General features: G+C 35.5%; 2 protein-coding genes across 2 annotated transcripts in view; one reads left to right on the forward strand and one right to left on the reverse strand.

The window, feature by feature from the left end:
- Window positions 1-5,842: 5,842 nt before the first annotated feature.
- On the forward strand, window positions 5,843-7,631 carry LOC128235733 (fatty acid synthase-like). The gene is made up of 5 exons (XM_052950535.1): window positions 5,843-5,956; window positions 6,187-6,300; window positions 6,417-6,660; window positions 6,963-7,175; window positions 7,462-7,631. Exons 1-5 carry the CDS (start codon window positions 5,843-5,845, stop codon window positions 7,629-7,631), a joined length of 855 nt encoding a protein of 284 aa, XP_052806495.1.
- Window positions 7,632-13,536: 5,905 nt separating this feature from the next.
- LOC128235268 (DNA polymerase epsilon catalytic subunit A-like) overlaps window positions 13,537-15,436 on the reverse strand; it is a 42,091-nt gene continuing 40,191 nt past the window's right edge. Inside the window, exons 48-49 of the mRNA XM_052950072.1 lie at window positions 15,122-15,231; window positions 13,537-14,499 (exon numbers count right to left, since the gene is read on the reverse strand). Of these exons, the coding sequence (XP_052806032.1) occupies window positions 14,424-14,499; window positions 15,122-15,231 (186 nt within the window). The 3' untranslated portion in view covers window positions 13,537-14,423. The remainder of the gene's footprint in view (window positions 14,500-15,121; window positions 15,232-15,436) is intronic.

Here is a 15,436-nt window from a genome sequence, read left to right on the forward strand (position 1 = left end):
TCCATGGATTCTTGAAAAAAAATCAATTTACTTCCTCTGTTGGTCAATTGAGAAAAGAATCAAGAGGTTTAGGTGTTTGCTGATTATAAGCTCTGCGATTTTTCCAAAGCATTTTTTTAAAGGACTCATTTTATGTACAGCATTCTGTATATTGTCAAGAGTCCTTCTTTAAAAATTATGTACAACATGTATAAATATTCATGTTTCAGGAAATAACCACCATCTCTCTCAGAGGTCGTCTTTCTCATTATTGTGGGGAAGCCTCAAAGGGCATCAGGAAAACCTTCATCAACCTCTTTGTGCCCAGTGGCTTGTGCAACAGTGTTTCAGAAGTATAAATACCTTTTTAATTTGTGTATATCATGTATATATAAATGGTTAATCTTATGACTTCCTGAAAGTATTTTAGTTGTGAAATATTAAATAATCTAATCATAAAGAATGCTTAGAAATGACGTTTGAAAAATATTTGTATATGAAGTTTCACCTGTCCTGTTTTTATTAATCGTATTAAATCAGACAGAAAATTCGATATACTTGTAGTATCTCACTGTTTATTTGTCTTCACATTTTGTCTTGTCACATCAAGCCTGTTGGAACATTCTAGAGAAGTAAAGTGTATAGAGGCGGATATCATATTATAAATATGCATATATATGTACTATCTGTATTATTTTCAGATTAAAATGAGAATAATGGATGACTGGCCACACATATGGGGCTGTGGACAAGCTTCTGAGCAGGCTGCCAGCTACACTAGATGACAAGCCATACCTATGCTGGACATTCTTCACAATAAAACATGATGTCACAGGAGCTGTCTCAACAGCTCACACTGTCCATATTTGACTAAAGGAATAAATGAAGTCAATGCAGAAGTTGGATTGAGGAATTTCCATGTCACTGCCCATCATTTTGAAGGAATAGGAAAAAGTGCGGTTTGTGTATTGAAACTGGTCCGACATTCCAGTTCCGGACAGTCCTGATTTGTTAGATCACATTTCTGACCAACATGGTCTAAAAGAACACTTACCAATAACTGGTAAAATCATGGCCCAGTTGTTCCAAGAGGCAGGCCAGTGGGAAGTTACCAGGTTCCATCTTTTATGAGTTGATCTGACGTTCCAGTTTAGTTTAAGTACTGATGGATTACCCAGTGTTTGCCATAATACAGCAACATTTGATTTGTAACTATATATTTGTTTAAATTGTTGAAACAGTACTGTTTACTAAATAATGTATATATATATATATATATATATATATATATATATATATATATATATATATATATATATATATATATATATATATAATATATATATATATATATATATATATATATATATATATATATATATATATATATATATATATATATATATATATATATATATATATATATATATATGAAGAATAATATTATAAATAATTTGTAAGAACCTTTAGATATTACGTAAAATGTTGATTAGTCTAAATATGTATCTGTAAATCATTTTTAGTATTTAAGGATGCACTATGAAATTATATCATTGGATACTTAATATATGCAGCCTTATTATACCGTGCCTTCCTTTTTTGCAAATATTTCAGTGAGTGTTCAAAAATAATTAAATATATCGCAAGTTCAGAAAATTCACAAATACAAAGCCATGTACAAAAATGTATTAAGATTTTATCATTTCTGCTTTAACTGAAATCATTCTAATGAAAGGAGAATAGAAATTTAAAAAAAGTTGCATCCCTTGCTATGAAGTACTTCTTTTAAGCGAGACATAAGTACAAAATTTAGACATTTTTAATCCAAGACATATTTTTAAAATATAGAAATATTTGAGGTAAAAATGCCAGATCAATAAATTTCATAAAGTAGTGGTTATATTGCAAAATGCATATATGTAAATCTATCTGTGTTTGGTCCATTGACCAAGCGGACCGAACCTAGTCCGACTGATAACAAGTTTTGAAGGTTCGGGTCTATGGATCTGTGGTAGGGTGGCTAAAGATGACCTTGAACACAAAAAGGTTAGTCTGATTGATAACTAGAATAAGCTTTGGCTTATGATCACCAAACTTGGTTAAAATGGAGGTTGGTCATGACTTGCAAATTAGCCTTTTTGATTTTGACTTAGTGTCCTTACACAAAATCTTTGACGATCAAAATAAAGGGAAGCTTAGACTTACAAGCCTCAAAACTGTTATAGACATAATGTTTGATACTTTACTAGACCTTAAAGGGGCTATGCACAGAATGATGAAATAGCGAAAAAAAAAGAAAGAAAATTGTCGAAAACTGACATAAACTCGGTATCGATGTGTACAATGCATTGAAACTAACTAACTGAAGTACCACATAGTTAACAATTAATTTACTTTTCACAGTTTTTTTCTTCATATTTTTCCATTAAAAAGATTTAACTAGGTATGTATACCTAAGTAGAATTCATTCTTATATAGCTTAAATTTTCCAAATGTTTAGGGTTAGTCTTCGTAGCACAGTGGATACAACACTGGACTGCATTTTGGCGACACCGGTTCGAACTCGGTCTCTGACCTGATCTTTTGTTTTACATTTTGGTATATTTTTAAAAATATGATATATAAGTTAATGTGTTTTATGTGTTCATAATGATATCGAAGATGAATATCATTTTGTTTTGATTTGTCCGAAATATAATGACATTAGGAAAAATACATAACTAAATTTTCCTCTGCAAAACCAAGCATGTTTAAATTCATTCAATTATTAAACTCGGAAAATGCTGCATGTCTACGAAAACTAGCTTTGTATTGCAAACATGCTTTTAAGCTACGATATACTGCTTTGAATAATAATGCTTAACTTTTAACATGTTGAAATCATTGTTAGTTCATATATGAATATATGTATAATGCACTCTCGCATTTATCAACTATTGCCATGCCATGTGTTATGTTATTGTAACAACGATGAATTGTATATGTTCAAGTTAACAATAAATTTTCTGTTCTGTTCTGTTCATATTATGCGTTTGTTTTACGGGGAAACATGACACTTGGTGAGCACGTGCTTATTCATTCCGGAAGTGGCGCACTAGGTCAGGCTGTAATTGCTGCATCATCTACACGACTGTTGGGAGCGAAGAAAAGACAGGCTATCTTCTGGAGAAATTCCAAAGTCTGAAAAGAAAAAAATATTTTTAGCTCCAGAAATAAGGACTTTGAGCAGAAGATTATGAAAGCAACTGGTGTTCATGGTATGTAACGACTTTGAAATTTACTACCATGGAGGAAATTCGAGGATTGTGTATGTTCCGAACAAAATGCTCATAATTTGATGATACACTAAGTTATTCTTTTTATTAACAGATTTTAATAAATAATTGAATTTTAAGAGACATTGTATATTCGCTTATATTATAGGAGTTAACAAAGTACTGAACTCGCTGACGGGTGATCTGAAAGAAGCAAGTTTACGAGTACTTGCACCTGACGAGTGTTTTCTTGAAGTAGGGAAGTCTGATTTGATCATCGACAAACCACTTGGTAACTAGATTGTACGAATTTACCAAGCTAAACGTTATTGCATTAAAATCATACGATAAAATCTGATTTAAGCTAAATGTGTCGATTTATTGTCATTACGAAATTGAGATAGTAAGTCATTGAGTAAGTCATTTTAAGTCATATAAGTCCTTAAATTTCAAGAGCCTTTTACCAAGACCAATACTTATAATTGAAAGTAAAGCGATGTTATAGTTTTGGTAACGAATGTTTCGGAACGTACGCCTGTTTTACAGGACTATCACTGTTTCTTAAGAACGCACGTTTCTTAGGCATTCATCTAGACTTTCTACATGAAAAGGGAGGGCTGGTATGTAAACAGTTGCAAAAACTTGTACAGAAAGGCATTGAACATTAGGCCGTTAGACAGACATGTCTTTCCAGCAGCACAGGCAGAGGAAGCCTTCAGGTTGATGATGAGCGGTAACCATAGCGGAAAGATTAAGGTATCAAATAATAAAAGTTGTTTCACTTTATATCTAAACGTATTAAAATGTTCGTGTGGGAGTCCCCCCAAACCCCCTGCCAACACTTAAAACAAAAAAGTGGGGGGCACAAATCAAAAATGTCAAAATGTTAAGTGCCTAAAGCTATGCCCGCACTCGAAAACGTGGTCGTTCATGTAGTTATGCAATGGACACTACATAGATATTCGCAAGAATTCAGGGCTTAAGATGGTAGTATCAGTCATAGACGATATAAAACTCACATTTGTGTGAATATTCTCTTTTCGGCGCATAACCTTAAAATACACTGCACAGAAACATAATCATTCCTTTAAAAATCGGAAAGCTTTCAGGTCTGAACAATTGCTTGTATTTCAGTTCCTCTTCTGGCGGTCGATCTTTGTGTTTAATTTATGACATGTTTGTAGGTTATTTTGGCTATCGGATTGACGAAATAATTTGCATAGCATTACCGATACTGATCTTTTAAAACAGGTCTACTGTAAATATTTTTGACAACAACATACATAATCTGTACTACTGTTGACAGCAATATAATAGATCCTGTCACGAGTCAATTGTATTTAACGAGTACAGGAAATTATGTGTAAGTAAGCGAAACTTTGGCTCAACTCATGGACGAGTTGAACAATATTGTGTATTACCTGATGAAGATTGCCAGACTCTTTTTATGAAAAAAATTTTCCTGAAAAAAATAAATAACGAGAATGTCCTACCTGCGCTGTAAATGAGCCAAATATGACAAACTGACGACGCCTTGCCATTGTTCGCGCTACATGCATTGCAGAAATGCACTACCCCCGAATGATTTAAAACAAAATAATACCCGATTGTTTAATTACGATTATAAGTACAATGAATGAGTAAGATTCACTTCATAAACAATATATTTTTAACAACAGTTGCTTTCTTTTAAATGGCGATTCTCACATAGTTTTAAGACGTCATAATTTTGTGATATGCTCTTGACGTCATTTCCAGATAAATACTGAAAGCTTTATGAATGTTTTTCATGAAATCAAAATGAAATACAAGGTTTTCCTTTGTTGTTTTTAACAAGAAATATACGTAAGACTTGATGGAATATTCCGAACAAAGCAATCGTTGTTTCCAATTAAATTGTTTACAAACATGTGGAGCGAGTTATATATTACACAAGTGTAATACAGAAGAATATGTGTGGGTTATGTTTAACCAAAAACAAGTTTCATGTGATATTTAAAGGCGTAGTTTAAGGAATGTTTGGCATGACAATCCCGTACTGTGCATCTTCTGTTAGTTGTACTTATGTCACAGTAGGGGCCAATTTCCTGTGTATTTGTATATTGGCTCAAGGCCATTAAGAGTCCATTTCTATAATAAAACCTCCCAAACTGCACAGCAGGTAACTCAGATCGGAGATCTGATAAGACAATTAGGCAATTGGACTAAGATCAATACACAGAGGTTGTGTATTATACACATATTTTTGTTTGTTTGTTTGTCGTTGTGTTTTGTTGTTGTTGTTGTGTTGTTGTTGTTGTTTTTTGTTGATGTTGTTGTTGTTGTTGTTTTGTTTTTTTTTTTGTTTTTTTTTGGGGGGGGGAGGTCCTTTATAGAAGGATTAAACTAGGCCTTTGAAATGAATTATACAACAGTGATATAGCACTTGTCTACAAAACGTTTTGATATATACTTTTCGTTGAAACGATAATATTTTTACTGAAAATAATAGTACGTGTTAACTTTGATAGATAAAGGATGACATCGAAAGATAAGAAGAAATACCATGTCAACCGAGGGCATTCTTTCATCCATTGAAATCGTATATTGTTGCCGGTGGTCTTGGAGGAATGGGACTTGAATTGGCAGACTGGTTATCCATTAGAGGGGCCCGTCATCTTGTTTTGACTTCCCGGTCTGGTGTTCAAACCGGTTACCAGAGGAGGAAATTACAACAGATGGAGGTGAGTATTTGAGAAACAAATAATGCCAAAAATACGTCCAATTATTCAAAGATTTAAACATTAAAGTGGCTTCATTGTTTGCCATTTAATGTCGACTTCTTTCCAAAACATTTTATAAGAAATGTTTTTATAATGCTTTATAATAATATTTGTACGAAAGTTAAAAGATACATGTTCTGCGTAATTCATATGTCGCCCAAAATATCTATAAGAGAACACTGCTTGTTTAGGTTCGAGGAACTAAGGTCGTTACTGCTGCTAATGACGTCTCGAAACTAGCAGAAGCAGAAGACCTCATTGATAAACTGACGGTACCGCTTGGCGGGGTTTTCCACTTGGCATTGGTAAGTCACTCATCCTCGTTAAATGGCTTCTTAATCTAATGGCTATACAACTCTAAAATCTTCTTAGGCTAAAACAATTGCTTGCATCGATCACTGGTTAATTTTTATTATTACAGGTACTTAAAGACGGTTTGTTTCTTGACCAAACACCGGAGTTCTTTAAACAAGTATGTGACCCCAAAGTTGATGGAGCAAAGAATCTGGACAAAGTCACAAGACGATGCTTTCCATGTGTTGACCACTTTGTTGTATTTTCCACGCTCATGAGTAAGCTCGGATATGAAGGACTCTCCAACTACAGTTTTGCAAACTCGGCTATGGAGAGAATTATTGAATACAGACGACGTGATAATCTTGCAGGTGATCTACCTTTTTATGTCATTTGTTTCAGACCGATAAAAGGCTAGCAATTGTCAGTGAAGCGTACATGTACGTATGCCGGTTTAGTGACTGTATATTGTCCGAGACCTATTTTTATACAAGTTATTGTCTAACTGTTCGAGTAATAAAATAAGTTTAAACATTTTTCAAGCATGTACGTAGTCTGTGTTAGTGACCTGTATATTTTTCGAGAATCTTTATATAAGTAAGTATTTAACAGTTCGAGGAATAAAAAAGTTAAACAAGTAAACAATAAGCATTGGCCATTCAATATGGTTTAGTCGGAGGCGTGGGAGTTTCACATAAGAGATTGAATGGACAGACCAAAGAGATTTCTGGCACTACCTCACAAACCTTTGCCTCATGTTTGGAAGTGCTGGGCCAACTGTTACTGCAACAAGAACCTGTGGTGTCCAGCTTTGTGCATGCGGAGAAGGCAGACGCAGGAACCTATCCCGCAAACAATTTCTCAGAACGGATTTTTGACATTCTAGGTATTGGTTTTTGAACGGGTGTTTTGTGATTTTATTATTGCATCAGACGACACTTTTGAAATTAACACTTCTTAGTCATTATTCCTTTACCTATCGAATAATAATATGATCTTAAAACAAATAAGGAACCTTTACGTATTTAACTAACAAGTATCTAAATAAATCATTTTATGCGTATATATGACGTTATTTATTATCAAAACATTAATTTCATATTTGTTAAGTAGTGTCATTATAACATGTTTTCCAAGAGACATGCTGATTTAGTTTGCTACAAATTTCACAGGTCTGCAAAAAGACCAGCTGACTTCAACCCAGACTCTTGAGAACCTCGGACTTGATTCATTTAATGCGTTGGAGGTAAAGCAACTCATTGAAAGAAAACGAAGGAAAATAATCTCAACACAGCACGTGAGAGAGTTGACGGTGGCTGATATTTTGGCAATGGATGATTAGTGGACAGCCGTCGGGTATGGCGCAGAGAATCTTTGAAGACATTAAATTATTAAACTATATCGTCTGATGTCAAAGAAACACTAAAAGTCTAAATGAAATATAAATAAGCGGATCTGATTTATTTTAAATTTAGTTTAGCTCCATTGAAGGGACTATGCACCCTATGATGAAATAGCGGGGAAAAAGAAAATTGTCGAATACTGACATAAACTTGGTTTCGATGTGTACAATGCATTGAAACTAACTAACTGAAGTACCACATAGTTTAAAATTAATTTAGTTTTCTGATTTTTTTCGTAGTTTTCCATTAAGAAAGACTACTAGGTATGTATACCTAGTAAAATTCATTGTTATGCGTGATTGACTAGTCGATGATATCACGTGTTATTACCAAGTAAGGTATCTAGCTTAAATATTCAAAATGGTTAGAGTAAGCCTTCGTAGCACAGTGGAGATAACACTGCATTGCAATTTTGGCGACACTGGTTCGAACACGGTCCTCGATTTTTTCTAAACATTTTGTGTGTTTTTTTTTTAATTATGATACCAAAGAGTAAAACATTTTATGAAATAATTGTCCTGAGATTCATTACAGAAAAAAACTTTTTTTGGTGCCAGTCTGCTGTATAGTCCCTTTCAAAAATCATATGTAAGCTAATTTGAATCACCCGTTTCCGATCTTGGGTAAAATGACCGTGTCAATGCGGTTACCCCACCTTTTACTGACCGTGTCAAGGCGTTTACCCCATCATTTACTGACCGTGCCAAGGCGGTTACCCCACTATTAACTGCCCGTGCCAATGCGGTTACCCCACCATATACTGATCGTGCAATGGCGGTTACCCCACCATTTATTGACCTGCCAAGGCGGTTTTACCACTATTAACTGCCCGTGCCAATGCGGTTACCCCACCGTTTACTGACCGTGCCAATGCGGTTACCCCATCATTTACTGACCGTGTCAAGGCGATTACCCACCATTAACTGCCCGTTCCAATGCAGTAACCCCACCATTTACTGATCGTGCAATGGCGGTTACCCCACCATTTACTGACCGTACCAAGGTTGTCCTGTCATCATTTACTGCTCGTGTTACTGATATATTATAATTCAAATATCACAACGGGTGTATTAATTTGTGCACAAGCTCGCTTCTTGTTATAAACCTAAATGTGTTTCAGCTATAACTGTATTTTTGAACATTTCAATTAAATTAAAAATGAAACGTTTCCACCAGTAAAAAAATGAAACGTTTCCACCAGCACACTCTGTTGGTGAAATAAAATATATTCCTTTCGTCCAGACGAAGTCGGCTAGAATATTTAAGGGTTCCTCGTTCAGTTAAAGAAAACTTCTTATTTTGTGACATACTATTTAATGTAAAACACTCAAGGACCGGATGTCGACTCAACAACAAACATAAGATGTGGTTTCCTCTTTTTAGAACATTTATACATATAATTGAACAATACAATCATAAACTATTCGGTCGACATTTCAACAAATCGCAAACATGTTTGCTTTAAATTGTTTGATTTACTGTGTCATCATCGGTTCGGTGAATTGTCATTTTAAACTCAGAAAAGATATCAAGAGTCTCCAAAGTATAACGGACCAGCTGACAGAAGTTGAAGGTATTTTGAAAATACAGTTTAATAGTACAAGGGACAATCTAACAAATATGATAAATAACGCTCTCAAAGAAGATTCGGACAGTAATGAAGACGATGAACTAAGCAGCGAAGGGCTAGAAAGAAGGCTTGCAAATCTTGAGAGAAGAATTGCATCGATTATTCAAAAGGTGATGGCTGGGAAAGAGAAAGAAGGTAAACTGAGACAAAGTACGGCAGCGGTGATTGATGAAATGGCTGACAAGGTGGTTTCAACCGATGCCTTCATTGTTAAGCTCAAAACAGACATTGAAGACCAACTAACCACGTTTGATAACCGTATCCAGAAAGCTAACAAGACAGCGCACGTTAAGATAAGCTCTATGGGTGGACTTAGGTACGGTGGAATCGGTACGCCCTGCTCCAGTGACAGTGGCGAGTGCGTCACGCCGGAAAGCGAGTGTCGCGCTGACAAGTGTCAGTGCCATCTCGGTCTAAGCTACAGCCATGGTGAAGGCACGTGTGTACCATCCTGTGCCGAATACGGCAGCACATACCAGACGTCCCCGAATCGCATCATCCGCGGTTACAACGATCTTCACCTGAACGAAACATCGCTTGCACAGTGTTCAACGCGCTGTTCTACGGAGGAAGCATTCGTTTGTCGATCATTCGACTACTTTCCGGACTGGAGACAGTGTTACCTGTCCCGCCATGTGAATACGGACGTGGATGAGTCCGCTTGGGAATACAATGGAGCTGGTTACCACTTTCAGCGAGACTGTGTTTAGACAAACTTCGATTGACGGGCAGTGTGTGTTTTCTCAACTAGTCAATCAGCGAATGTATCAAGTGTAATGGACGAGATTTAATCTAAGTCTGAAGAGCATTCTACTTCAATACTTCCGATGTGTAAGCTTGAAGAAAACAGTGATTTGTACTAACAGACAAAAACATTTTAAATTATTTTATATAGTTCTTGTGTCAATTTTTTTAGACCATCGAATATCTTAAATTTCTTTTTATATTTCTTTGATAATAATTATCCCCAAATAATGCTTTGCGAAAAGGCAATTTGCGAGTAGGGTACAGTACATTTGCAATTATACGTAGTAAATATGTTCAGAAAATGGTGTACATGTTTTAACAAATGATTGAAATTCAAAAATCATGCTTGACTATGATATTCTTACAGCAAAAAAGAATAATGAGAAAAGGCATTAGCTTAGCTAGTTTTATGCTTCCTGACAAAAGAAAACAAACCATCTCATTGGTTGACGATATGAACACTGCCTGATTGTTCGAGACAATAAACCATGTTGGAAACAAGTAGTGTATATCAGTATATGCTTTCCGGTGGATTGTAAAGATTTCGTCAGTAACTTGAATAAAAACACACTATGTTTCACTGTCTTAAGCCAGCTCCACCGCGGAGCGCACAGAGCTGGGAAACAATTTCAAAGACGTCATTTCCGAAATGACGTTATGTCCGCATACAATTAGGCGTTTTTTTCCCGAAATCCACAATGATTTGTGTCCCTTATAAATCCTTTTCAGTCTAAAGATAGAAATAAAAAAAATGTTTGTTTCAATGTAAAATCGCAATACTTCAACCAGAAGTAACTGAAATGTAGCTTTTGGTGCTCACTCGGTGAAATATATTGCGATCGTACATTGAAAAAAACAATTACAACTCTTGGTGTTGCAGCCGATTCGAGTGCAACTTCCGGAGAGGGTACATCTCACTTTGTCCTTACGATCCAGCACGTCCGTGACCTTTAGATGATCTACGAATGTTGCCAATTGTAAAGAGTATTGAATACAAGACAAATATTTTGATTAAATCTGATGAATATAATTATATGGTGACAACTGTATTTGTACGTGCAGAAGGTTATAAGGTTGTTCGAGATGCTAAATCTTGATTCAGCATGACCCATATTGCCACGGTATTTCATTCACCAAGTTGGGTGGAGGTTTCTGAATTGTTAACAACGCCTTTCTTACTAACCTTGGGACCCCACACGGCCTACATCATGACTTTCTAAACGTCAAATGTTCTACGACTTCTTAAACGCATAAAATCTACGGATGCGTTTCGTGTAAGACACTAGGTTATGACTATACATTCGTTCAACCTAGTTTTGGGTATAGGTCGCAGATAAGTCAAGGATGGTGAATGGTTTTGGATATAATTATATACTTTATAACAAAATCTTCAACACCATTTTCATTCTTTGCCAAATAAACCTGAAAAGTTCAAGTAACAAAACACTATTGCAAAAAAATGTGTCGAAAATAGTATTCATCTTTTAGATAAACTAGTTAGTGCTGAAACTGTCAACTACGATTTGTGGCTGGATAAGACTTAATTAATTTTAAGGATATGTTCTTGAAGGAAACCCCGAGGGAAGGCTGAAAATTGCAGTTTCCATGTGATTGAAACAGTGCACTGGCAGCAAAAAAGTTCAACACTTTCATTGTTAAAGTGAATCTTAACAATGACCTGCATATATGTTGACCAACGAACATGACCTGACCGCGATCTCATATTTACAAACTCAGTCCGTCAAATACGATCGTATTGATAAAAATACAACCCAACATGGACACTCTTCCAAAATTGCTTTAGCCTAGTTGATCCGTTAAAAACGTGGCCGCTAGAGGCGTGACTTCGTTACATTGATTTATATAGTCTGAAACTAGTTCTAATTCACAGGTAAGTTTATGGCATTATTTCCTACACAAGTGTGGCTATATTTATTCCAATACAAGTAGAACTGTGGTTGACAAAGCAAACCGAAAGGGACAGACTTTTAAATAGTTTCTACCCCAAAATCTAAGAACAAATGTTTACGAAATTCCACAGATATCTTCTTTTGGTGACCCAAATTCCTTTAAGCCATGATCGTTCGTTAATATGATCGGATGTGGCTATGACGGAGATTTTGAAAATGCTCTCTGAAACTCCCGGCCAAGTTTTGACATTAACTACACGATTTTGAAAAGTGAACCTTCTATGCAGTTTTGCATTTCTTCCCTCGCATAACCTTTCGAGCTAACCTTTTTAGAAGCATACATGCTCAAGCTTTTGGACATTTGGTACAGTTTTGCTAACGAATATAAATATTGTCCTTGTATGATCTTGAAAAATTCCTATGACCTGCTTCCTTAAGCTATGTCGACTGGTAAAAAGCATCATACCAGGGCTTATACGTTACATTATATTTAGTTTATTTCGGAAGGATTACGGATTTGTAATATGTCCCAACTATTTGAAATGTACATAACTTCTGTAATTAATATATGCCTTAACATTTCAAACATTTTTGCTTAGAACTAAGCATTCGGTATGATTGCTTATGGTTCTCTACTATTTTTTAATTGTTAAAATCATAGCTTCTCTTGTAATTAACGAGCTTTTATTTTAACAATACAGTACAAAAGAGTATTGTCAAAAGCTACAAGGCAATCTATATACTTTGTGTCAGAAGCAACTAGGCAAGTCATGTACTTTGTGTGTCAGAAGCAACTAGGCAAGTCGTATACTTTGAGTGTCAGAAGCAACTAGGCAAGTCATATACTTTGAGTGTCAGAAGCGACTGGGCAAGTCATAGACTGTGTGTCAGAAGCAACTGGTAAGTCATATACTTTGTGTGTCAGAAGCAACTAGGCAAGTCATGTACTTTGTGTGTACATTTAACCTTCTCAAAAATGTGATATGGTCCCATGTTACAATGGCAACAAGCCTATTGTCAAACATTGTTGCGCAATGAAGTTCATGGAAGCAATCGAGAGCCATGGAGAATTTGAAGGAAGTGCTTATGCTAGGCATTTTACGAAATTAGAATCTTTGCCCATATTTAAACTTGATCCGACACTCGACCACTACTTAACTCCAGCTAAACACATGGTCATTACAGTGTCACCAAGTGTATTTTTTCTTCCAACATACTGATAAATCTAACGCATAGCAGCATCGCTCTGGTGTACGAAAATGTTGTTGACATAAATAACACGAAAACACACTCATGAAGATTGTGTAGAAGGTCGTCAATCATTTTTATTTGTTTCGAGATTTGTTTAGTCTAACATGACCGACAATCACACCTGACCCATAGTTTATACACAATGGGCAATTTACCATTTTTCTCCTCAATTTTCACAATTGACTGGTTATTCACTTTCTTACATATAAAATGTTCACAGCATATAGAAAGCTCATAATAATTCAGAATTTTCTGTCTAAATATAAGTAAACAACAGATCAAGTATTCATCTTACAGTTTATTTTATCACAGACATATGTACATTATGTAAACGAAATCATAGCAAGACACTGTTCACATTAATAATGATGAATATATTATTGATATACATGTATTACGAATTTACGACATTGATTGTTGGAAGAAATCAAATATTAGCACTTGTTGAGACATTACAGTTATACCTACCGTAAATGTTTATTCAGCGAGACATATACAATTCTATGGAACATGAAATTTGCCTACTACGTTAATGTAATCTACAAGACGGAGAGTGGTAATATTACAGTAATTAACAATCACTGTGGCAGGGCCGTCTTTCTTAAGATTTTTGGCCGAAGTGTAGTTCAGAATCATCTCTTAATCCAATGGAAATGGATAATTTGTAACAAGTAGCAAACACCAGTTTCCTATAATGTGCAGGAAAATTTCTTCAAAAATTTATATATATAATTATAAATATCAGCACCCAAGATACATGTACAGTATGTTTTATAAGCAGGAAAACAAATTGCTATAAACACAAGTGACATGCATCTCGTAACCAGGAATACATTTTACACACAAGGGAATCTGTCAAGATGGCCTGGCAGATATTTTCCAGTTCATAAATTTGACAATGCAACCATTGGCTATAACTATTTTAGACAATATAGTCCTAGTTTTGTTAAACTGACCAATTAACAAGCTGATCTTGATGATTTTGTTCATATTTTAGTGATTAGGCTGACGGAAGAATTGCTGTTTACGAAGGTAAGTAACCACTGTGCAGAAGTTTAATGGATTCAGTCTAGTTCCCTCCGAGAACTACCTATATCATATAAATATATATATATAGTCATCCCAAACCCGTCCAGGAAGCCAAATTCACACACAAGTCACATAAGCACAGTGGATTCACCGTATCCTTTCCCTCAATGGTCGATAATCTGAGGGTTGAGTTTCAGGATCCATTCCACCGTCTCTTGGAGCAGGACCATGTTGTAATGGCTGAAATGGGGGGAAAACAGTACGATGAAAACAAAAAATACACCAAGAAATGATCCAAGTTGCAAAACACATGGCCGTATCATCATAAATCAGACGTCATACCAACAGATTATTGTCAAAAACAGGCAATTCTTTACACAACCCCCCTTTATTGATCTTAATCTTATTGCCTAATTGTCTCAAATCTGAGTATCCTGCTGTGCAGTTTCAGGGAGTTCATTATAAAGACGGACCCTAAAACTGGCCTTGAGCCAAGAAACAAATACACAGGAAATTGGCCCTTACTGTGACACCAGTGCAATTAGCACGAGACGCACAGCAGGGGATTATCATGCCGAACATTCCTTAAACTAGGCCTTTAAATGATTTAACCTGATGAAATTTCAACACTCAAACAAACACTTATAATCAAAATCACAGAAAACGGATGCCAATGATTGCCTTCTATTCCCTTTTCAACCAATATGAGATAAAACTCATCAAAAACTTTAGCCAGAGTTATGGTCCTTGCCACAAATGTTCATATTGCCACTTGTGTAGTTTGGGTAGCTCTTACCATGTATGAAAAAAACTCTGCAAAATAGACAAGCTAAAAAGCCAATGCTGCCTGAAAAACCCTTACCTGGCTATGCCCCTGAATGTGCGCAGCTGTTTGCCCATGTCATCCAGGGTGGCGATGTTCTTGAACTCCCCCGCACACGTACAATAGGTCCGCATGTTTGTATCCTTCACCTGAAATACATGAGACATATATTAACTTCACCATAACATTGATCTACTGCGCATACAATATTTGTCCCAGGTACAAAAATAGAAGTTTTGGATTTTCATTGCTTTGAAAAAACACATACATAGATGAAAGCAGTATTTTGTAATGGACATATTCCTTTACAAATTCTCACAATCACAGAAGAAAAACATGTACAACACAGATAAA

This window comes from Mya arenaria, chromosome 5 (assembly GCF_026914265.1).
Source record: "Mya arenaria isolate MELC-2E11 chromosome 5, ASM2691426v1".
Lineage (NCBI taxonomy): Eukaryota > Metazoa > Mollusca > Bivalvia > Myida > Myidae > Mya > Mya arenaria.